Source organism: Fopius arisanus, unplaced genomic scaffold (genome assembly GCF_000806365.1).
Source record: "Fopius arisanus strain USDA-PBARC FA_bdor unplaced genomic scaffold, ASM80636v1 scaffold00028, whole genome shotgun sequence".
Classification (NCBI taxonomy): Eukaryota; Metazoa; Arthropoda; class Insecta; order Hymenoptera; family Braconidae; genus Fopius; species Fopius arisanus.
The window spans coordinates 411,313-434,853 of NW_011887767.1; the positions used below are offsets into that span (position 1 = coordinate 411,313).

At 38.1% G+C, this 23,541-nt stretch overlaps 3 protein-coding genes across 7 annotated transcripts in view; 2 read left to right on the plus strand and 1 right to left on the minus strand.

Annotated features, from left to right (window-relative positions):
* The window catches only part of Picot (putative inorganic phosphate cotransporter protein picot), a 28,151-nt gene extending 26,797 nt beyond the window's left edge, over positions 1–1,354 (plus strand). For all 3 annotated transcript variants that reach the window (XM_011302535.1, XM_011302534.1, XM_011302536.1), the window contains one exon: positions 61–1,354. In XM_011302535.1, coding sequence (XP_011300837.1) covers positions 61–252 — 192 coding nt within the window. In that variant the 3' untranslated portion in view covers positions 253–1,354. The remainder of the gene's footprint in view (positions 1–60) is intronic.
* Positions 1,355–2,803: 1,449 nt separating this feature from the next.
* Positions 2,804–9,529, plus strand: LOC105265173 (uronyl 2-sulfotransferase). The gene is made up of 6 exons (XM_011302533.1): positions 2,804–3,557; positions 4,506–4,715; positions 6,573–6,733; positions 7,047–7,121; positions 8,098–8,258; positions 8,562–9,529. Exons 1-6 carry the CDS (start codon positions 3,393–3,395, stop codon positions 8,705–8,707), a joined length of 918 nt encoding a protein of 305 aa, XP_011300835.1. The 5' UTR covers positions 2,804–3,392; the 3' UTR covers positions 8,708–9,529.
* A 485-nt stretch (positions 9,530–10,014) lies between these two features.
* LOC105265177 (uncharacterized) lies at positions 10,015–11,889 on the minus strand. 3 transcript variants are annotated; one of them, XM_011302538.1, is made up of 5 exons: positions 11,494–11,889; positions 10,966–11,409; positions 10,717–10,861; positions 10,339–10,597; positions 10,015–10,266 (listed from the first exon to the last, which is right to left on the minus strand). In XM_011302538.1, exons 2-4 carry the CDS (start codon positions 11,395–11,397, stop codon positions 10,407–10,409), a joined length of 768 nt encoding a protein of 255 aa, XP_011300840.1. In that variant the 5' UTR covers positions 11,398–11,409; positions 11,494–11,889; the 3' UTR covers positions 10,015–10,266; positions 10,339–10,406. The 3 variants fall into 3 exon arrangements, with proteins under 3 accessions (XP_011300840.1, XP_011300839.1, XP_011300841.1); XM_011302537.1 differs by having other exon boundaries at positions 10,966–11,889; XM_011302539.1 differs by lacking the exon at positions 10,015–10,266 and having other exon boundaries at positions 10,476–10,608; positions 10,966–11,889.
* Positions 11,890–23,541: the final 11,652 nt, after the last annotated feature.

Genomic DNA, 23,541 nt, shown 5'->3' on the forward strand with positions numbered 1-23,541 from the left:
CAGACTGTTTCGGAGTTGCGAGTAAGTCAATGTGGTGTTAACGACTGATTTCTTTTCCAGCCATCCCAAGCAAAATGGAGGACGGTCTTCATGATCTCAGCAGGTGTCTACATAGTCTGTGCAACTTTCTACATAATCTTTGGCTCAGGAGAGCGACAACCCTGGGACAATCCAGACAAGGACGACGAAACCAAGAGGAAGCAGCAAAACGACGTAGAGTCTAACAAAACGATCAATGAGACACAGCATTGACCAATCGCACAAAACAAATCGTTATAACCATTTCTACTGTACAAAAATATTTGTACAACAGGCTGTGTGCGATAATGTGTCGGCAACTCTTCTTTATTTCAATTTCGTTACGATAAAACATTCATTCCCTCCGCGCACTCTTTGTTTTTCGTCTTCTCATCGTTCGTCTTCCTAAGTTACAAATTAAAGAGAAAAAAAATGTGCGAACGTCGATTTTGATAGATTGTCCTGGATTTAGTGATTAAAGTTGATTAGAGAGATAAAATTGAATGGATTGACATGAAGGAATTGTTTCCGAGGTGATTTGATGTAAATATAAACATTCAGAAGGAAATCCAGTACTCAAAATCATTGGGCATCAGATCATTGAGATTACGAATCGACGTTTGGGGCAGCAGTATTAGAGTAGAACGCCACACGTTCGCCAATCTTCGGTTACATTGTTTTGTTTTTTTTTACAATCAACTTCTGCCAGTTTTGTATTGTTAAATAATTCGAGATTTCGTGGACTACGACATCCAGCAACAATATGAAGTGGTTTTATAAATAAATGTAGATATAAATTCTCGTAGGATCGTAATAAGTTATAGACTAGATGAATTATTAACTGTAGTTATTTATACGAATGGATAAGAAGTGCAACATTGGAATTTGTTGGTTTATCATCGGTTCAGTTAGTGTACGATAGAATGCATTTTTTCTTTCTTTATCTTTTTTAATTGCATAAACGTTTTTATCCGTTTTGTTTCTCTCCTCAATGAGCACAAATTGCTTACGATGATGACTAATACATTTTTGATTTGTTTTTTTTTTTATATATTGTAAAGTTTTTGAGATGACTATGCCGAGAGTGTGGAATTGAACAAATTGAAGGTTTTTGTATGCAATTATGCATATTGTTCTTCCGATTGTTTGCCAATTTATTATTTATGAGTAATTGATGGTGCGAGTGACTAACATTTTCGGCTCGACATCCAATACATATCAAGTTTTTTGTGGATTCAATTCGAAGAGAATAAATATGTGGATGAAAATGGGAAAAATGATACTTTTGACTTTTTCAGAATATTTGTAAATTAGAAATAAATTTCGTGAAATCAAAATGAATTCTGGAAGAAAGTAAATAAATTCCATAAATTAATAAATTCTTCATGGTGAAAATTGAAGAGGCAGAAGTGTCTATTTTGCGCCATCCCTTAATGAAAGTTCGATTGTCGACACGATATTGATGAAATTAGAGTAGTGGAATCGTGTCTTTATTTTTAATACGTAATTTATAAAAAAATAATCTGTCAATTGTTTCTGGAATAAATTCAAATAATTCATGTGAATGTAATAAAGATATTGCGATAAATTGAATAGTATTTTTTCGAGGAAAATATGGATAAGTAAATTTTTGCAAATGCCTGCCTCAAAATTCCTTATCTTTTTATATAAATGGAAAAAAGTCATATTTATGAGATGTACATAGTCGATGAATTTAATGGCCCCCGCAATGTTGTAAAATTATATATTTTTATTGTTGGGATTACATATGTGATAATAGAATTCTCCGGTAAATAAAACCATACCATCTTTCAGACAATTGTTGTTTTGTTCTTTGTTAGTTTAGTACGTGTCTGACTCCAGTGAAACTGAGGAACAGATTCGCCTGTGGGAGTGACCCTGTTTCACTGAGAAATTGTGTGTGAGCGTTTGAATGAGTTATTGGTGAGAATATTCGCATTTCGATGTGGAAACTTTCACTCAGGCTCGGGTACATACGTTCAGGTGGTTGGTAAACAATTATTTTTACTGAGGGAGTCGAGGAAAGCGATGTGCAGTTGGTCAATTATTCTTGGAGAAATTAGTGATGAATTTTAATGGGCGAGGGTAAGCAATCCATTTGATTTATGGGTGTGCGTTAGTTTCAGCGCTTTTCTGTTTTCCTAATGATTTGTGTATCCTGAATCGGTCATAAAAAATGGTTCGTAAAAAAAAAGACGATTAGGTTTATGAAGCATCTTAGGTTGCCTTTCAGGATCTGAAGGTTTCCAGACTGGCGCCTGGAGAACATCGTTAATTTCTTAGACGCTACGCGTTAAAAAAATCGCTTTTCTCAAGGCGTGCATCTGGAAAAATTTTGTTAAAGCCACGTCGTGGTATCTGTTTTCGGCGGCAAGACCTGAAAATAACTATTTCAGCAAATTTGCGTTCATGTGAAACAAAGAGTCGATAGCTGCATTTTTCATTTGGAAACTTTACATGAATTACTCAACGAGATTGCTATTTGTTGGTCGTGTTGGCTGTTTAATAATCAAATGCGGGAAATTAAAGTTCAAATGGAATAGAAATTATGTGACAGCGAGCATATAACTTCAAACGAAAAATTTCTCATTCAGCTTCATTTTCTGAGAAACGTGAATGATCAGCATCTTGAACTAAATGTTTGGTTGTTGAAGACAGGACCAAAATCTGCCTATTCATCCTGCGTTTTCCAAATATTTAGCGAAACATGAACAAAGTGTTGTAAAAATGTTTTGCATCAGCTCGAACGTTCTGATCAGATGATCCACCATCACCAGATCCTCATAATCCATAGAACAATCTCATTACTCACCTCTGCCACAATTACTATCAGTAAAAATCCTCCCAGAATAAATAAATGTTGAGTCATCCAGTAATATCACCAATCAATTCGCTTTGATAGCTTGGGTCGACAAAAACGTGCGTCTGGAGAAGTTCATCAACGATAACACTAATCTGTGATCAAAATAAAAAAAAAGAATTCGGTAAAATTTAATGCAGTAATACTGCCTTCGTAATGAGCAATTACAAACCCGAGAGCAATCTTGTTTGCATAATCCACAACAAATTACCCGAGTGCACTTAGAATCAACATTCCCACCTGGGGAATCACCCGGGGAAGAAGTGCATGAAGTGTAATGAAGTGGGGGACGATTCGTGTGTACGTTTTCTTTCACGGGAATGTGGGGCCCAGGGTCTGCAGTCTGACCCACTCACATTCTCCTCAGTCAAGCCGCAGACGTGAATCCTCACGTTTTATTCCATCCTCGTGATTGCAAGGAGACACCAGAAAAAAATCATTGTCCTTTGAGATAATCTGGCGAATTTTTTGTTCCATTTCGTTTCGATCATTCATGAGACGAGCGAGGGGACTGGTGACGGTGGGCCTGGGGTTTTTGACAGTGATCTTCATAGTATTCAATGTGAGACCGGTGAAAGAAGTGAAGATCAATGAAAGAAGTAGAAGAAGAATCGATTATGATGTCTCGGATTTTCATGATGTGTTCACCAATGCACAAGTGAGTGAACATTTAAAGCGGAATTGTTAAAGCTCTTAAAATTTTCAAGTAAATTAGATAAAACTTCATTAAATCCTCATTAAATTATCCGAAAATTCGATGATTTCTCAGATATCTCATTATTGCAAATAAACAAGAGAATTTGCGTGTTAAACACTGGATTACAAACTGGAGTAAATTCATTATCCTATCTCTAATTGCAATGGGAATGATGATTTTTACACAAAGAATTGAGTTGAATTCTTTTTTTGAAGTATTTTCACTTTTAAAATTGAAAAGATAATGAAATTGATAAAATAATTACAATTCTGAATATTCTTTATTTTTTTTTCAATTTTTACAATGTAAACTCGGCTCTGAATTTGCTGTGAGGTTAAAAGTGAAAAATAATGGCCGTTATTATTGCCATTATAAATAATACCATAATACTTAGCATTAAAATAATTTCCGGCATTGGTCTACTGAAATAGAACGTTAGAACGGATTTTTTATCGCTTTTCCTCGGGCTATTTCATTGATGTCCTTAAAGAGTATAAATAAATATCGAAGGAAAGGATTTAGAAAGGATTTACTTCAATAATGTCTTGAGTAATCTCGATCCTCATTAAACTCTCGATTTTTATTCCCCAAATGATGTTCCATTATACCTAAAAAACTGATAACTCAAATCTCTTGAGGTCCTTTACTTTCCTCGAGAATTGCCTCTCAAATTTGATTGATTAATTAATTAATTCATTCTTTAATTTGAATTCATCAATTTATATTGGGACAGCCGACGTTAAAGAACGAACTATATTTTTTATATTATCTTTTTCTTGGTAAACTATGTGGAATTTTGCGACATGCACACTTCCGGTACTGAATTAATCAGCGAATAAGTACTTTCCCGATATGGCGAGTTTAATGTATGCAGAAGGTTGTCAATTTCCAATTCAATTGATTTCGCAGACGCATCACTCGGTCACACCCTCACTTGCTGAGCTTGGAATCCGAGGAATTTTACCAGAGATGAATGAAGACATCCTCATGGTGACTAGAATACCAGGTGCTGGTGCTGAATTGCTGGTTCTCATTCTTCAGCGATTGCAGGGATACAATGCGTTTAAACATATCAGACTGCCACCAGGTGATAGTGGATTACTCTCATCTCTTCAACAGGTGATTATAGTACTCGGATGTAAATATTATAAATATTCAGTTGAAATGACGCATCTTGTACGCAATTCCGGAGCAAAACTGGTTGATGAAAATTTTATAAAACTTTATTGAATTATTTTCTCCTGTTTCAAATCATTTTACACTATTTAAAAGTGCAGAAAACTCTATTGAATTTCAAATCAAAATAATTTAATCACTCAAACTAATCTTAATTATTTATAATTATTTGCACTAATATTATATGGAAGATAATAAATTAATAACTTTTTGATCCATTCAATTGTCAATTCGCCTTATATTTTTATAAATTTAATCAATTATTCATTTGCTGTTGAAAATTCTTTCTCCTGCGCCGTTTGAAATAAACCAGATAAAATGGAGATAACAATCAATAAATTTAGATTTTTCCATAAAAATAATTCTGCTGCAATTCATAAATCGAAAGTGAATAATTTGACGGAGTTTTTTTTATTGGAGATATGACCTGTCGGTAATTGGGGCATTTGAAATATGAAATCGGGTGAAAAAATATCGAGTGAAAGGAGCAACAATGGCTCGTGGAAACCACGATCTTCCCTCGAAATTGTTGCGCCTGAACTTTAACAGCCCGTGAACTTTACCACGATCGACTCTTCTCAGTTTTTATCTCCACATTATAGTGATTAGCCATTTATGTTCCTGGAAGTAGTTGAGAATTCAGTCGATTAGACTCTGTCCGGTAATCGGGACCGGTCTTTTGCTATGACGCAATCGAATTCTGCGATCTTGTTTGGCGAGATCGTTTCGAAGGGAATTCGTCGTCGATTGTAGCCCGGGTCACTGGATTTATATAAATAAAGACTTAAACAATTTGCATAAGCCTGACGAATTAATTCCATCGACATGTACATGCCATCAAGTTTCTCTATAAAGTGTTGATCAAAAATATTATATTGTTCAATATAAACGATATTATTAGATAAACTTAAAATTTCATAATTCTTTTTTATTGTACTCAAAATATATACCCCTTTTCAGGTTTTTACATTTTCTTTCTTTTCCGCAATTTCATTGATATCGCAATTCGGCCGATGGCGGAAGGGAAAACCCCATGGGAAAAACCTCGCCCAGATACAGTCGCGTCCCTCTTGAGACTATCACTCGGATAATGAACCTGTATAAATTACAGATCGATCCAAAACTACTTTGAATTTTTCCCGACCGGGAATCGAACCCTAGTCATCCGCGTGTCAACACAACGTTCTAACCCCACCGCTGTCGGTCCTTGAATTTTAATAATGATTTAAAGAATATCATGTGGTTTTATAACTGTCACTCTCAACAAGTTTTTCTGAAATTAATCGTTTTTTAGATTAATCGATTTTCATAACAAATTTTGACTCGTCGCACTTTCTTCACTAGACTATTTATGATTTTTTTATTTCAAGAATCATTTGAATAAAAATTTACAGTTCCCACAAATGAGTCTATGACATTATGAATTTTTACTTTAAAAAATGTTGATAATTCTATTTGAAATTTTTTGTGGCACACTATGAGAATTTCTGATGAAAATCATTCGTAAGTGAAATGAATTATTACGAAAAAATAGAGAGAAAAGTCACGTGTCAACGACTTGACCATGGGATCAATATCCATTGATCAATTCCTCCATTAACCACTGTAATTGATTAATCAAGCGGCCATTTATTGATCAAACCACTCAAATTTCTATACCGGAGTGAATAATTGATGAAATGATATTTATAAGAAAATATCTGACAGTTTGAGTATTATTTACCGTAAGAATGACTTCAAACAAATGAATGGAATATTAATTATTCTAATTACCAATGATTGTCGTAATCGTCATTTAAGGAATTGCTGGTAGAGGAAATAACGAGCATCATTCGGCAAGAGGCAATTCCATTGAGTTTCGACGGAGACGTGAGATTTCTCAATTTTTCACAATTCGGGAGACAAGCACCTGTTTTTGCATCACTAGTACGAAACCCCATGGACCCCAGGACCCTCCAAAGGTACAAAAGATCAACTTACCTATCAATTACACCGCGAAAAATCCTCATCACTCCCATGCAATTTGTTCTACTCTCAAAGTTCTCCCTTAAGGGATTTTTACTGTCAAATGATTTTATGCGAATTTCGTTCCTGAACATGCGATTCAACTTTCACCGCAGAAGTTCTTGTAATTGAGCAATTGGGGGCATATTTCGTATTTATGGGAGTGCAATGTGGATGGAAAAATGGGGTTTATGCAATGACAAGTTATGCGGTTATTCAATCGTTAATTTTCTCAAACTCGTCAATTGGTGGTATGATTTGCTGTGACAGGTATCGCAGAGGTGGTGCCACGGCCATTTATCGAGGATCAATAGCTCATTTCTGCGGACAGGATCCACGATGCACGTAAGCATGTCACTTCAACTTTCCTTTTAGATATCGGAGCCTCGGGGATTAGTGGATTACTAGATCAATTACTAGATCGATTGCTCGAGGGAAGTCGATGGTGCTCTTGTTTCCAATTAGCTCATTCGGATTTCTCACTGATGTAACTTAATGAGAATAGATCTCCCATAATATTCACATCATTTTTTTATGTTTATTTCTTACCCATATTTTTTGAAATTACTTGGTCTCCACACGAGGCAGTAAAATAAGAAGGAATAACCAACCAATTTGCGACCTTGGTTTCACCTTTGAAATTATTAACTTCAAATCACCTTAGTTTCTATGATGGATGCTTGGGTTGATGTACGAGACTTCCCACTCCTTTTCCCTTCTAGGGGTATGCATTGATGAAGCTATAGTAAGATAAATTTCCTCAAATTCAAAACACGACGCGGTTGGCATGCACCCCACAAAGATTATGTTTAGTCTGGTCTCCGTCTTCAACTAGTTAGGAATTACCCTTTTCTCATCGTGATCTTTCTTAGTTTCGATGATGATTGGTGGCTAGTCAGGGTATCAATTAAATTTTGGTATCAATTAATTTGTGGTGTTGTTGGGTATCACCAAATAAGAATTTTCAAAATCCCAACATTTTAACGGCACAAAAAGATTATCTATCTATCGATCTATCGATTATCTATCGATCTATCGATTATCTATCTGAATTTCAAATACAATTACAAACGAGTCAAAATTCAATTCAATTTGTAGGGAATCATGCGGCCGATATGATATTTACAATTATTATTAATGTCTTCGAAAAATTGTGAAAAATTTGAAACGAATTTAAGTAGAATTTGGAGGCGATAAAAATTTCCAGAAATTCTATGGGAAAGCCTAGGCTATTTACTATTTTATTGTCTGTATTTGGATGTTTGTGTTTGGAAGATTGGATAAAGATAAATAATTAAATGGAAATTCCGGGTATTTTTAGGAAAGTCAATACGAAGTGGCGATTGCAACGAGCGAAGGAGAATGTCCTCAAGTGGTACAAAGTCATCGGAATCCTGGAGCACATGGAGGAGACATTGTCCCAGCTTGAACGACAGTCTCCTTACTTTTTCACTGGTGCTCTAAAAGTCTATAAAAAACTCCGTGAGTTTTCATCATCACAGAAAACCGCAGAGAAATGAGAATCCTTGTATCACGAAAACTCTAATCTCTTAATAACTGCTTATTAACCAATTCAATTAATTAATTTGAGCTCAAGCAACAAATGAATCCAAAATAAATGAAATTTTCTCTACTTCAGTGGATAAATGAAACAACTGCTAAATTTTCATCCCATTCCCAGGAAAAAATCCTGGGAACAGGTGAACAGGTCCTCAAGGAATTCTTTTTTCTCTGTGGACTGTATTTTGATGTTTAAATTGATCAATTCTTCTGTGGATTCCTCAGGACCCCACAAAACACATCATCAAAACACAACACTCACCCTGAAGCCCGCCACGAAAAAACGTTTAGGGGAACTCTTCAGGGATGAAGTAGAGTTCTACATGTGGCTAAAGTCCCGATTGCTGAGTGGTGCATATGGAGATGGTTGACACTCAGTTCAGGATTGATGATGTCCTGATCGAAGGTCGTCGGCGAAAGCAGAGGATGGGAATGATGAGGTCATGGGCATCAGCGACAGAGAATTCAACCCGTGTGACACAATGTGGAATAGAACTGTACAAAGGGCCTTTTCAATGTGATATATCCTTGAGGACTCTGGTAGCCGCTCTAAATAACACAGCGTAAAAATATTACGGAACGATAGAACAGTTTTTAATATTATGACGAAAAATATCACAACGAAAATATTGGTAGTAATATTACACTGTCAACATATCACAGCGGGCAATGTTATTGATAACTATGGAATACACTCAAAACACAATAATTATCGCTACTCCGATTCTCCCTTTTGTTGATCTGCCACAATATTTTAATCCTTTATTTTTGCCTTGGAGTTTGTTTATGGAATTCTAGGCTGATCAGTTTTCTATTTATGATCGATTAGTTTTCTATCATTGTGGTTATTTAGATATTGATTTTCCTGATCTGTACGTGTAATATTTTGATTTTGTGTGATTACCTGTATGATACTCTAAGATGTATAATATTTGGACTGCGTTATCTTTATTGCAATATTTTTCAGTGCAACATCATTATTGTATGGTATTTAGAGCGGTACACTGGATTCTTTATTTATTAGTGAATTAAGATAACTGTAACTTTTTTCATTCAGTTAAATATCAATTCGCAGTGAAAATAGGAGAGACCACAAGTAATTCCTAATCGAAGAGAGATGCACAATTTTTTTTTATAGAAAGTTTTTTATATTCCTCAAAAAATCATTAACTACATCGATTTGGTACTTTCATTTTTTTGCTGCTGAATTCATGAGATATTTCTTGAATTTTCATTTTCTCTCGAGGAGATTCATCAAAAAATTGTTGTCAATGTGATATGAATAAAACGTAAGAATTTATGTTCCAACAACGGAAAATATTCTGAATAAAAATCCTGTAAATTCCTGAGGGAACATCCGATATTTCAAAAATTCTTGTTCATAGCTGGAGTGCCGCCCTTTTAAGAGTACCCACTGTCGGCAATACATTATCTACATTTACAACAAAAATATGACCACCCATTTTGTGAGACACTCTCAGATGGCGGTACCAGTTCAAAACTCAAATCAAAGTAACAAATCTCTCTGACCCCTCAAATGCTTCCGATAATAAATAAATTTATGCTCCTCTTTCCGTTTCTTAATGCTTTTCCAATTCGTTAGGCTCGGTCAATCAACGCGCTAATAAACAAAACCCGTACTAAACATCAATACATATATTATTGAAATATAATTCGGAATACAATATCACAAACAGTAGATAGTATCACATAGATCTGGAATGCAAGTCAAAAACATCATAAAATCTTCAAGAGTATCTTCGAAAGTTTGATTCCTTAATATGTACCTAGACGATTTAAAAAGACAAAACTGTTCCCAGAATCCAAGAAATCGATTCAAAATATAGGAAGAGCAGCCATCAGTCAGAGATGAGGTCCAGTGTATCCAAGTCGTAGACGAAGAAATCCGTCCGGAAGAGTCTCCAAGTCCCTAAATCCGATAATGCAAAATGATTAAATTCCCGACGCAGTTGAAATAATTGGGACCCGCATTTGCCCTTACCGAAAGAACATTGATTGACAATCACAATTGTGCCTATCAAGCAGTGGGTCACAAAAAAATCCACCACCTCAGCGACGAATGAGTCGAGCTCGGCGATGAAGAACAGACGTGTTGACACCGGTTTCACCATCCGCGGTGACTGATGGCCGTCGTGATGAGTGCGGTGGTGTAGAGGAATCACAAGTGCCATCCGGGGTGAAATAAGTTGGAAAAGACGATCGCCGGATCAACGGCGGAACGCAACCTGCCTTCGACGTGGCTGGAACGTAACTTTTTCATGTTTTCCATTGTCATCGTAATCATCTCAATGCACATCCAGATGTTGCAAGCATCACATCAATTGTTCACCATGCAACAGGAAAAAAATGAAAGAATTACCGAGCATCCTAAGAGGAGATCGGTGCATTCTGTGGCTGTCCAACGACATCTGCGGCTTGATCGGCTCCCGAGAGATGCACCTCCTCGGCAGCATAAGATCGACGATCGATTGCCGTCTGGACATCACCCCGTCATCCCCAGTGTCCTATCAGGAATGACGATTAAGACGATTGCTTGGGAATAGAGAATCAAGAACAAGTTGACTCAAGACCGAGAGAATGAGAGCAATCAATCTACGGGTATTCGTACCTGAGGGTTGATGAATCGCAGACGCAATAGCTCGACGAATGCTCCAATGACGGAGACGATCAGCAGAAGTGCCAGTATGTGATCGGTAACGGGAACTGATTTTGGACGGATGACACGGAAGCCCGGAAAGTTGATGCCGTTTGGTTTTTCCATAATCACATCTTTCGGTGTCTTCGGATTGTCATACGTGCAGTTCCTGTCGTAATTGCTCATGAAGGTCGAGGCTATCCAGTGTTGGTATCCCGCAGGGCACAGCCCCAGCCTCCGGAACTCGATTTCTTTCTCAATTACAATGGTTTTGTTCATCGGAACGATCTGCTGGACCTCGTTTGTATCCAGGAGAAGTCTCAACGGAAGCACCACCAGTCCAGTGAAAATCGTCAGGACGGCGATGATGCCGACATTCACACCCAGCATCACTCTGCCATCCATTTTGATTCAGCTCTGCACAATCACTTCACATCACTTCTTCAGGGCAAGCAGAAGAACTGATGAGGGAGCTTACCAATTGGAATGTGATCTACTCACATAATAAGGGAATTGAGAAATTACCCGTGACGCAGTTGACAATGATCTCACGGGAGTCTAGGTGTGGAACTGTCACACATGGTATCGGAGTTGTTATCCGGGGAAAACTTGATATTGATTAGACTGGGAGGCCAGACTGCGCAGGCCACGCACTCTCTGATCTCGTGCCTGACCCCATTACCCGGTAAAGTCATTAATGTAGGTCTTGATATAGGTCTAACTTTTCAAACTTTCTTGATGCTGGACACAGAAATTCATTATTCAGAGAGAGAGGAAATAATTGTTGCAAGAGCATAATTACTTGCTTCGAGAAACATCTGGTCTCCATTGGATTTCTCTCCAAGCAAGTCATTGTTCATTCAATTCAATCGATAAATGTTCTCTATTCAAGGAATTCTCCACAGCCCTACGGTATTAGCGAAAAAAAAATTGACCATACAGGACGATATCATAAAATTTTTTGAGAAATCACTCGTGTCTAGAAATTTTCTCTCATTTTAAGGGAATTATCCTTGAACGAAATAAAAAAGTAATTGGTTTCAAGGATTTCCATTCGTTAGAGTCTAGAATCGCGGGTTTCTAGAAACAACTGATTTTTCCCTTGAACTGAGAATGCTCTTTTCTATACAATCATGGAAAGTGGTTGATGCGAAAGGTTGATGTGCATGAATCTCATAATGAGCAATGGATCCATCAAGGCCGATGGGTTATTGAATTTGTTGAATATCATTATTTCCCTTATGATTCTTCTTGACTTTGAGCGTGAAAGTCTTGCAGACTTCTGGCTTGCAGAACCTGTAACATTAATTCTAAATTAATTGAAACTTCTTGTCTAATCCCCGGAGATTTCCGTACCCTCGAACCCTGACCGGCAACAAAGGTAGCTGAACCAACAAAAGCATCCGATCGACGTCGGCGTTTACAAACCGTAATAAAACAATTGAACAGCAGGTACCACCGCAACTCCCCCTGCATGTGTAAAAACGAATGGGGATGAGGCAAGCGAGAGAGATAAAGGACTCGAGAGAAAAAGGTACCGGAGAGTATATAGAAACAACAAAAGTGACTAAAACGAAGAGAATGAAACAACAGGAGAACAGCGACCCGACCCGACCGACCGGTAGCCCAAGCACACGTATATCTTGCTTCGCTTCACCACCACTACCTCCACGACGGTTCTCAAACACTTCTCATTCCTCCCAATGTACCACACTATACATTAAATTCGACGAAAAAAATGTTAACACTATTTTTCTTGCACGTATACTTATGAAAATTCATAAAGACTAATTGAGTCTCCGCGCCACTGAATCACTTGTAAAAACCCGCTCGACACATTTCCTTACACCTACACTCGGGATTAATTAAGTGCTCACGGCTATTTATGATAAAACCGATATGATAAGGAAAAAAACACCGGGTGGGGGGACACTCTGCCATTTTACTGACATTAAAACTCGTTGACAATACAGTAAAAGTTCTTCCACATCGCCAGGTCATTACGCCCTTTCCGATGATTTTAGACTCATTACAAAAATTCATCGTAGAAAAACTTGTTGAATATTTTAGTTGAAGTTTCGGATGATAAATATTCAGTGGTATCTATCAAATACCTAATAATCAGCGCATTGAAAATGTTATTATCCCAAGATTATCTAAGACTCTTTGAAATATTAGAATACCATTGATATTCCTTTTCATATTATTTAATAGTTTAATTTTTCATTCAAATCGAATTAATAAATATTGAAAAACTAATTGCTAACTAAACTATACTTGACGTGGCAGAAACAACAGAATCCTAATCAATTTTATTTTATTTCCATCTTTATCGTTAATGTTATTTTAATTAAAATGGATTTCACGTGGATTTTCAGTAGAAAATATTATTATGACATATAGGGGCGAATCAGGGATGTGTATTTAAATCATAAAAGTACCGGGTCGCTGATTGGCTATTTTTTAAACCATATTTTCACGAGGTGCACTTGAGTATTGACAGTATCTCCATATTTACATAATAAAAAATAACCGGTATATAAGATAGCCCGTGGACACAATTTATAGTTCCTCTGAGGTACTATAAATTGGTTGTTTTTTCGTTGTGATATTCTCCGAACAATAATTCCAAAAATGGTAGATGCAGTATCAAAGGCGAACTCGCTGATTGAGAATCGATTGACGGCAGGGGGCGGTGATTTGAAGTTGCGTTGGTAAAAAAAATTCTAACTATTTGAGGGGCACTCGTGCAGCAATGTGCTGCAATGGTGCGGTTGAGAGCCCGGGTATGTAGAGCAGATGCTCGGGCCAGTGGCTGGGGTGCGTGATTTTTCACCGGCCGACAGCTACTCCTTCTGGACTCAACCGACAGTGCATTCCGATGTTATTGACGTCTTTCCGTTTTTTTTTCCATTTTTTTTCTTATTGCATGCAATTCAGGGGATGCTTGAGAAGTTCTCAAAACTGAGGCGCTTCAATCACTCAATTACCAGTCCATAAGCAAAAATTGTAAGACTCTTACATGACCCATGACATTGTCTTCTGAAAATGGTCAAGCGAGCGAAATGAGCGAAATGAGCGAATTGAGCGAATTGAGCAAAACGAGAGTAAGAGAGGGAAAAAACCCATTACCCTCAAAAATATAATGATCTATTTCAATTTAAATGCAATTCCCTCCACTGTCATAAAATTCTTCATGCAATAATGACCTTAAATACCTGATTCACTCTCTGCATCCTGTGCACTGCATAAAATACAGAGAAGAGGATTTTTCCCGTTTCTAAAAAGACAGGATGAGGCCATCCTCTGAGTGAAAAAAATACAGGAGCGTGAAAAATGATGGAAAACATAATGCGAGACTTGCCGCCCGGCTGTCCCTTTTTGTCTGGTAATAACAAAGGGCCAGCTAGGATAATCAGGGCCCTGTAGACGAGGTGCAACGGCATGTGTTAGAACGGTAGGCTTAATAATCACACGACTCATCGAAGCCACCAATTACACTCTGGCCATTCTCCGGTAAACAGATGGTTTCAAAACACCGACTTCTTCACTGATGTACCTCTTCTTTTTTCCTCGAGAGTTAATTGACGCAGCACGAGCCCCGGCACAAGCGAGACGCCGGCATATTCATGGTATGAGCTGCAAAATTTCCATCTTATGGGGGTTTATCAAGTCGAGTTTGTTGATGTTCGAGTAAAGTGCGGTGTCTCAACGCCTTCGGGGTACCTTCCTACCTTGGATGATGATCTGATGGGGGAATAATGGTCCGGTTGTTGAGATACAACTGGACAGATTAACAAAGCATTTTTTTTTTCACTCGTAGAAATGAGAAAATATTCACAAGGCATTTCAAATGTATAGGAATAAAACTGTCAGGGTGAGGAAAACAGAGTCTGAAAAACGGCCAACTGTTCGAAATCGGTTTTCGTGTCACTTCTTCAACTTGATTCAAGTCTTTTTTAGGCTTCATTTGAGATGATTTGTTGATTTGACGCTCTTTTGCTTGAAAATCCAACGTTTCAAGTTACTCATGTCATTGAAATTCAATCAATATTCAACCAATACGTACACTAAAATTGTTAATTAAACGGATAATGAGAAAAAGCCAGTCTGGAAATTTCGAAGTAACTGCCGATGTTGATGTTATTTATTTGGCCAATGTGTTTAGCACTTATATTGTATTCGATGCATTTGAAATTCAGTGGTCCATCTCTGCTGACTTTAACCTTCAACATTTTGCAAGTAAACGTGCGTCGGATCTCTCGAGCACACCGTGGATATCGCAATTACGCAAATTGCTGGCTCTGTTCTCGCCTCCTCGAGGCACTTGAGGCCCCCCGGGAAGGATGAAGACCACATCGTCGGAGGATCGGTTCAGGCAAGAAGATGCGGAATGAAAAGGGAGAAGAGGAAGAACAAAGAAACGAGAAAGTACTTTGACGCATCTCTTTGGGTATTTCGAAGAGCGACCAGAAGAAAGCCAAACGTGGATTTCTTCACCCACCCGTTACCTAGGAGCAATTTGAATAGTTCTCTCGGGACCGCTACCGTTCTCAATGATTACGCGTCGAGGGGAAAAAACACCCGTTGAAAAATCACTTCCGGTTTTGGTTCAACATCGTCAAGTGGATAAACACGAGGTGAACTCTGGGACTCGGGACACGAGACACAGGTTGATATTGTAATTAACTGGCTCAGCATCGTCGGGCGTTCATTAACGCATGAAAAACTCAAGGCGGATGGAATCAGCTGGACTAAAGCATGTGGAATTCCTCTATCAGTGGCATGAGACACAACATAAACAGGTAACATCTAAACCAGTTGTATATGCATTCAACGATCACGTCATCTAACCAGAGCAACATCCAACGACAAATTCGCATACTAATAGCCTAATCACACTCTAAAAAGGGATTACATATGGAAACATATTGGATCCAACTTTTGATCAGTTAACTTTTCAAATGTCGAAGTGCTTGTGGAAAGTGCTTGACGGAAAAAAGTTGAAACTCTATTTAAAATTTTATTGTCAATTTCAGCGTTCGCAGTTGCCATTTCCCAATTAAATGAAATCTCAAAGATTTGATGGCACCCCTCGAACTGCGCTTGAGTGGCCAATCCCAGCAACTAGATCCATAAAGATGAAACCCCAGAAATTCCCTCAAACTGGTAATTACGATCCGGCAAAATCATCGTCCCTCTCCCCGAAATAATCAGCCACCGCGACTTCTGCTCCGATAATCGCGATAATTTATGCCCGAAGGAGACGTTCGGTGTAATACTCTCGGAGGCCCGTCGGCAGATACTCCAGCTCTTTGGAGTACCAAAAAAGACCAATCCCGGTGGAATAAATGTAAAAAAAATACGAAAAAAAAGAGAAAAATGGATATTCCGTATACACATATACCGCGCATAAAAAGCACCGCGAAATGTCGCCCAATTAACAGCGAATTGGAGCGCTCCGAGGTCGGTGTGCACCATCAGAGGGAGAGTGTTGTGCATTGGGAAAAAGGGGAGAGAAGACGACATTAACGACTCGTACTCATGCCCTCCCTTCAATCCCCACGTACCCCCCCCCTCCCTCCCCCTCGGACCCCTCTTGGCAAAATACGCGGCGCCATTAACGCACGAGTTAACCGGGGGCTTAAATATACCGCCGTCTAACCAATGAGAACTTGAGGGGAAAATAAAAAATAAGGGGAATGAATTAAAAAAACAACGGCCAAGGGGGGATATATTCGCATCTTCAACGGTCCCATTTGGTGGATGAGAGAGGTTTTACGGTTTTATTATTGGGCCCCCTCCTCGCGACCCTGCGATATTCATGCCGAGTTGTATAATCATAATTTTGAAATGAGGGGAATACTTTGCATGAGGGATAATGAGGGGGGTTGACGCTACCGACTCAATTAGGTGATCTGTTTGGAGGGGAGGGTGATTATCGATCATCGATTAATTAGGGAAACTGTCGATTGAATGTTCGGAGAAATTTACTTCTTTTAATTCACTGTTTATACTGATTAATTATAAATTTTGGGAATGATTAGGTTTTATGTCGAAGTAAAATTCAATGTGATGAATATTCTAATGGAATTTCATAAAAATTCCTTGAATGTCTAGATTTTCCGAAATTCTACTTTTCAAGAAATTAAAATTCATCAATATTTTGTCGAAATTTCCCCGGAATCCTCAATTTTTTAACAGTGAAGTGAGAAATAAATTGAGTAGAATACGATAAAAATAAACCAACACCTAAACTGCCTCCTTCAACGATAAAGTAACAATTAATGACAATTTTTATTGTATGAATAAAATATCAGTACAAAAAATGTCTGACACAACTGGAATTCCTATGAAATTAATTTCTTCCTCAGTTTTCCACAACAAAATCATTAGCTCCCGTGGAGATAATTTTTCCATGAAATAACGCGATGAGTTATTCTACCACAAAGTGAATAAATCCCTCTCGATAAAATACTCTCTACCCGCAATATGTAATTGTCAGGGTTTAATTTTTCCTCTAGATAGGGGGAGTTGAAGACTCCATATAGAGTTTTGATGAATTTTCTGCTACACTAATGAGAATTTATGTTTTCGGGGGGTAATTGAGAGGTAAACGTCGCTTAATGCCGGGGATCGGTGAGGATGAATGGCTATTAATGGAATATTTGTGTTTCGGTGGGGAAGAGGAGGAGGAGAAGGGGGGATGGATGTTGGATTTAATGGGGCATCAGTGGTGATGATGGAAACATTAGTCACAAGATCGATTCTTCTGGAACTGTTGGCGTGATGTAACGGCGTTGGACGAACGCGAATAAATTTACGGTTAGGTGACACTGTATCACCTTGGGAATGATGATGCACGTGGAGACTGTCCTAGGCTGAAGTAAAGATATTGTTTTCTTTTCATATAGATCTACCAGAAATATTGTTTCTCTAAAAACAGTTAAAACATTATCTGTTGACACTCGGAGAGAAAAGGCTGGCGCATTTGGGGAATAAGGGAGAAGATTTTTTTTTCATTCGTATGAATGGAATTGAAGTGGATTGATCGGCTGATCTGAGCTCCCACGAAGATCCGATGTTAATGACCCTAATGAATGCAACTGGAGCTCGAAGAGCCTCGAGGAGAGGATGAGGCAATGACATTGAAGATAAGGTGATATCTTTGCATCTTACGTCGTCTCGGGGTACTTGTGTGGTTATTACTTATTTATGCGTTCGAAACCCGTTTTACGTACAAGTAAACATCTTCGATATCTTTAGAAAGAAATTATTGAGGGGTAAAAAAATTACGTAATGAGGGGGAAATAAAAGTTTTATGTTTACCCAGCAGTCATTGACTCTGAGCGATTTTCAATCTTGGAATTTAACAGAAATCGAAGTAGTGGAAATATTTTTGAAAGTAAAAATAAATTCTACATTTTCTATTGAGCCAAGTGTTTTTTCTTTTTGAATAAAATCATTAAATTTGAAGGCATTCACGGAAACATGAAAAAAATTGAAAAAAAAATTTTAAATTTAAATGATGGGTAAAGTGCGGGTAAAATGGTGAATTTCTCCGTTAACTCGAGAAAATGATCTCAATATGACGGTAATTAGTGTCGAAACTGCAAAATTTACTTTACATTCCATAAAAAAATATCACAGTGAACGTAAATGTCTTCCGTATAATTTTTCTGCATCGTACAATAATTTTTTGCGAACCGCTTTCGCAAAAATTTCAGTTTCACTCGCGCCAGCCTTGAAAAAACTTAATTTGAAAGAATTTCAATTATTGTCAAAAAAATTCCAAACATATCATGCCTTTGTCTGCAAACATTGCCCCATTCACCATTTCCTCCCCCATTCCTCGGAATTAATGACGCGAGCTATCCCCGATAGATCGAATAACTCCGAAAAAATCATTATCTCGCAAAATACATCACCCCCAAAAAAATCGTAATAATAACTCAACACAACTGGATCTGTGGCAGTTCATCCGTGACACAGCAGTTAGTCGTTTAAACAATTGTTCCGATTGCCACACGTCGGACAAATCATTCATTCGGAATCGCCAATCGCCAGCCGTCCAACAAATTACCCCCCACCCGGGCGAATCGGGCTTTTCCATCGGAGCAAAACGGAAAAGTAATGTTCCCGGGGAGGTAAAAAATCTACTCGAGTCATACCAAACGCGTGGATAACAACCATCAGAATAATCCCCCTTCCTCCTCCTCCCCTCCTCACCCACTGGATATTGAGAGTAACGCGTCTTTATTGGTCCGTGACGTCGGCCTCTCAAAACCTGGAAGTCGTTCCGCCTGGCACACAAAACCGCAATTGCCGCATGGCTGACCATAGGTATGCCATCGCCACTACCGTCATTATAAACATGTGCCCCCAGTTGTCAGGGGTAGAGTCAAGTGTTCCTACCGGACAAGAGGTCCGCATTTTTATCAACCGAGCCGACCTCGCGCCGACACCTCTCGGCTCTCCGAGTCGGCGATAACAGACCAAAGGCTCTTATCGGGAGAATTTGATCTGCCATTTATACCGTAATCGGTGAGCAGATAAGGCTGTTTAAATTAATCCTAAATGTTCAGTTGCTCAGAGAAAAAAGCGCGGGCCTTTGCGGAGACAGTGCGCATGACCTGCGCGAACGGCGCGCGCACTCGAGCGAATGGCAACGCGCAGACAATGCGGCGGGGCGAGGGAAATGCAAACGTGTGCTAAGGTGGTAATTCAGATAATTTCGAGTTTTGTGGGTTTGATTTTGAGGGGAGATATGTCCTCGGCGGGCTTCCTGGTTGCGATAGTGAGATGAGGTTACTGCGGGGATTACTGTACTCTGGTGGAAGCCCCGGGGATTTGGCGGGACAGGATCGGGATATCAGCGGAAAACGATTTTTTTTAGAGCGTGAAGACGTTTTTTAATCATGAACTATAGTTTTTAGAGAGAAGACTCCATTGTTTTGGAGTCATTTATATGAAGAGGTAACAAATACCGTTTGCGGATAATTTTGTTATGATTTCGGGAATTTTTGTCTGCGAATAAATTACTCGTTTGTAATTAATTAATTGTCTTTGATTTCTGATTTTAATCTTGTGGGAAGAAATTTTAAAGTAAGAAAAATCAATCTGGTTGCCCTTTCCAATGGAGAAGAATATTAACGAAAATAAATGTATCATTTTCGTCTGAAATTTAAAAAATGTATGTTTTTTCATGGGATAAAAAAGTTTCTCCTACTTCGACTGTTCCTTCAACATAAAGAATCAAATTTGAAATTTCCTGAATTTTAACAATCGCGGACCTACAGCAGTTGAAAAACATTGATGCAAAACAAAAATTCATCTCCCACAGGCCATATAAAAATATAAATATATCCATCTATATAAAAAAATAAAAACTATGATTTTCATTATTTTCCTTCTCATTGCCAAATCCCCTGTAAATATCCAGAATATTCATATTTTCACTTCGAAAATGTTTTAGTGATTAATTGATGTTTTTTAGATTTCGTCTGAAAGTATGACCTCCCGTTCCCCCACAGGGTGCTGATGAATTGTCCGACGTCCAAATGAATTTGAAGTGAAAACGCGAGGAGACAAAGAAGTCGTGGGTTCGCGGAAATATTCGTCATTCAGTTGGCAAAATCTCGAGATAACAACAATGGCTGATGCATGCCAAGGTCGAATGGATGTTTATTTTTTTCCGCGTTTCTCGCATTTCCAAACGGAAAGATTGAAGTGGCGCGTACGGAGGCAATCGTTGGGACTCGTTGACGTTCGGAAGTTCTCGTCGACGGATTGAGGTTGACCTGTGGTTGTGTAGTTGTGTGGTACGTCGTTTGTGTTGTGTCGAGTGCGCGGGCGAAGGTGGAACATGCCTTTGACTTGTATTGCTTCTGGAGTTGGCTTGTGTTTTTGAGTTTTCGAAGTTTAACGTGGGGCACGTTATTGCACTGCCCATGCCGATGGTTCCTACTTGCGGTATTTGCGATAAGACGGACAACGTCACGTTCATTCCGTGTTTGTGTCATTTGTGATTGGATTAAGTGACTTACCGGTGGAATCGTGCATGATTGAGGCTGTGGGAGACGTCGAAAGGTGAGATTATACCACAAAATATCAATATTTTTTTTCTATTAACGATATATAAATATTAACATTTGGGAGGTTATCGGTAAAAATGCGGACAGAAAAAATGAGACCTTCAGTGAAGGCTTGTCGATTTCCATTTCTTTGTTTTTCCGTCCACTGATGTTTTGTTTTGTATTGAGAATCGATTGGTGGACACAATTATTCATTAGCGTGTAATCGAATTCGATATCTATCATTGACACCTTGAAAACTCGAAACACCCAATTACATAAAAGATCGATTTTTTTTCATTTGAATGTTATCTTAATTTTTCAATGAGGAAATTTTAAACACAAGGATTTCCAGTGGAATTGAGAAGTAAAGCCTGAATTTCTTATCATTAGGTCTGCAAAAATCGATAAATTTTGTAATATCTCGTTCACAGCTTGAAAATAATGATTATTTATTTATCATAAAGAAATGTTTCAAGTGAGACTGACGTTAATTTTTTTCAATTACCGATTTATCTAGGAAGCTGGCGGTCTGAGGTGAAAACGTAAAGAGTCTTTTTTGTGGTTAATTGAATTTCTGGTGAAAAAAGTTTTTTCTATTTCCTTGGTTTCCGAGTTTAATTACTAAGAATTCCGAATTATAATATTTCCACTATTTTCGTGAGCTTCTCCCGACACGTGAATCCATATGGATTAAATATAGATCGGATTCAGTGACATTTTTATCAATAGCGTTCACACCCACTGAATCACACGTGATTCATAAGATTCACGACCCCAACGAGGGAATGGACTTCATCCCACAAAATGTGAATATTTTTCAATTAATTCTGTAGACAAATTCATTATCTTTCTTAACTATCGATTTAAAAATCAACGTATTAGAGAATACTTTTTTGGCTGATTGAATTTCCTTCTAAAATTAATTGTTTTTGCCAAAAAAACAATTGAATTTTTCACTGAAAAATCCAAATTTTTCGAAACCTCAAATTTATAATTCCTTCAATTCTTTGAATATCTAATAAAATCTGTATTTTCTCATTTCTTCAACACTCAAGATCTTCGAAAATTCCTGCAATTTTTCCCTGATAGAAAAGAACTTTCTCGAACAATATAAACTTGAAAAGAATTAAACCCCACAACATTGAGAAGTCAGTAGCAAATCATGACTGAAATTCAAATAAATTCCTACGATTGCGAAGGCGAGCAAATTCCATAAAAATTACAATTACATGTTTTGCGTAATTCTGTTTTTTTTTGGCTTGAATTTCCCGTAAAAAACGATAAGATTAGACTCAGTTCCGTAATTGAGCACGTTGCGAATTGCTCATTGATTGAATATTTATATGAAGACGGGATTTTTTGGTTTTCTCATGAGCTCTTCATAACCCATAGTCCAGGGGTTATTCCAGGAAAGCGTAGTCGTGGGTTTTTGGACTGAAGTGAGGGGAGTGCGGTTGCAAGTCTCAAAATACATTTGAGTCGAGGGCGTCCCGTTGCGCGAGGTCAGCCGATAGAACCCAGCGGAAGTGCCTCGCGGCTTCTGATAGCGAAATGTTTTCGCTGTATCAACACGACATTTGTTCCACATCGCTATCACACAGAATTATCAATCAATTCCCCCACACCTGGTCTGGTGTACGCAGAGAAATATTTCATAAAAATCTATTCGATAATTCCGAGGCGAAAAATTGTTGAAGGAAATTTTCATTCTTTTTCTCCATTCCGTTGTTTTTACTGAACACTTTGATGGCATATCGCTTTTTTCAATTTTTCACAGAATTTTCTGGATTAGGAAATTGTCAACTTTCAATATTATCCAATTCTTCACTAAAAAGTCATCTGATTTCTTTGAATATTCATGTCATCAATTTCACAGTGAAAATTATAAAAAATATTAAAATGTCCGAGAACTATTTTCCTAAATTCTGAAAATATCGTAAATTCACTCAAGTTCAACACCGAATGACAAAAATATAAGCTCCTGAAATCCTGACTCCATTAAATCAACAAGACAATAACCTGATTTTTCCAAAAATTCAGGTGCATTAATTACGCGTAATTAACGAAATATCTAGCGTAATTGACGGGTTAGTTTTCATTATGCAATTGTATATATACCGGTTGCACGCGAGAAGTTGGATACGTAGTATCCGTAAACGTCTCGTGTCGGGTTACAGTTTAAATCCAGCCATCGGGGAAGAGTTCGTCCCCCCGGGGATTCAAAATATCGACCCCGGATGATGGTGGAGAGTATTCCCTGGATCCTCAGAGGTTTTTCTCCCTCGGACAAATGCGTGTTCCACCGATACATATTACCCCGTCGCCTTAAATCCCCCCTCGGGTTCTATACCGCCTTATATTATAGGGCCTCTCTCCGGCGATAGATAAGATATCGTTAGACGGTTATCGACTTACACTCGAGTTCACCTGCGTCGTTTGGAGGAAAATCGAGTCGACAATGTGGTACTTTAAG

What these genes read in the sequence shown, in the direction of transcription:
- LOC105265173 (XM_011302533.1), top strand. Translation starts at nt 3,393, where the DNA reads ATGAGACGAGCGAGGGGACTGGTGACGGTGGGCCTGGGGTTTTTGACA. An exon ending in TACTCTCATCTCTTCAACAG is followed by an intron (nt 4,716 to 6,572) that starts GTGATTATAGTA and finishes TCGTCATTTAAG; the next exon opens with GAATTGCTGGTAGAGGAAAT. An exon ending in GACCCCAGGACCCTCCAAAG is followed by an intron (nt 6,734 to 7,046) that starts GTACAAAAGATC and finishes TTGCTGTGACAG; the next exon opens with GTATCGCAGAGGTGGTGCCA.
- LOC105265177 (XM_011302538.1), bottom strand. Translation starts at nt 11,397, where the DNA reads ATGGATGGCAGAGTGATGCTGGGTGTGAATGTCGGCATCATCGCCGTC. An exon ending in TGCGATTCATCAACCCTCAG is followed by an intron (nt 10,862 to 10,965) that starts GTACGAATACCC and finishes CATTCCTGATAG; the next exon opens with GACACTGGGGATGACGGGGT. An exon ending in ATCTCCTCTTAGGATGCTCG is followed by an intron (nt 10,598 to 10,716) that starts GTAATTCTTTCA and finishes GTTACGTTCCAG; the next exon opens with CCACGTCGAAGGCAGGTTGC.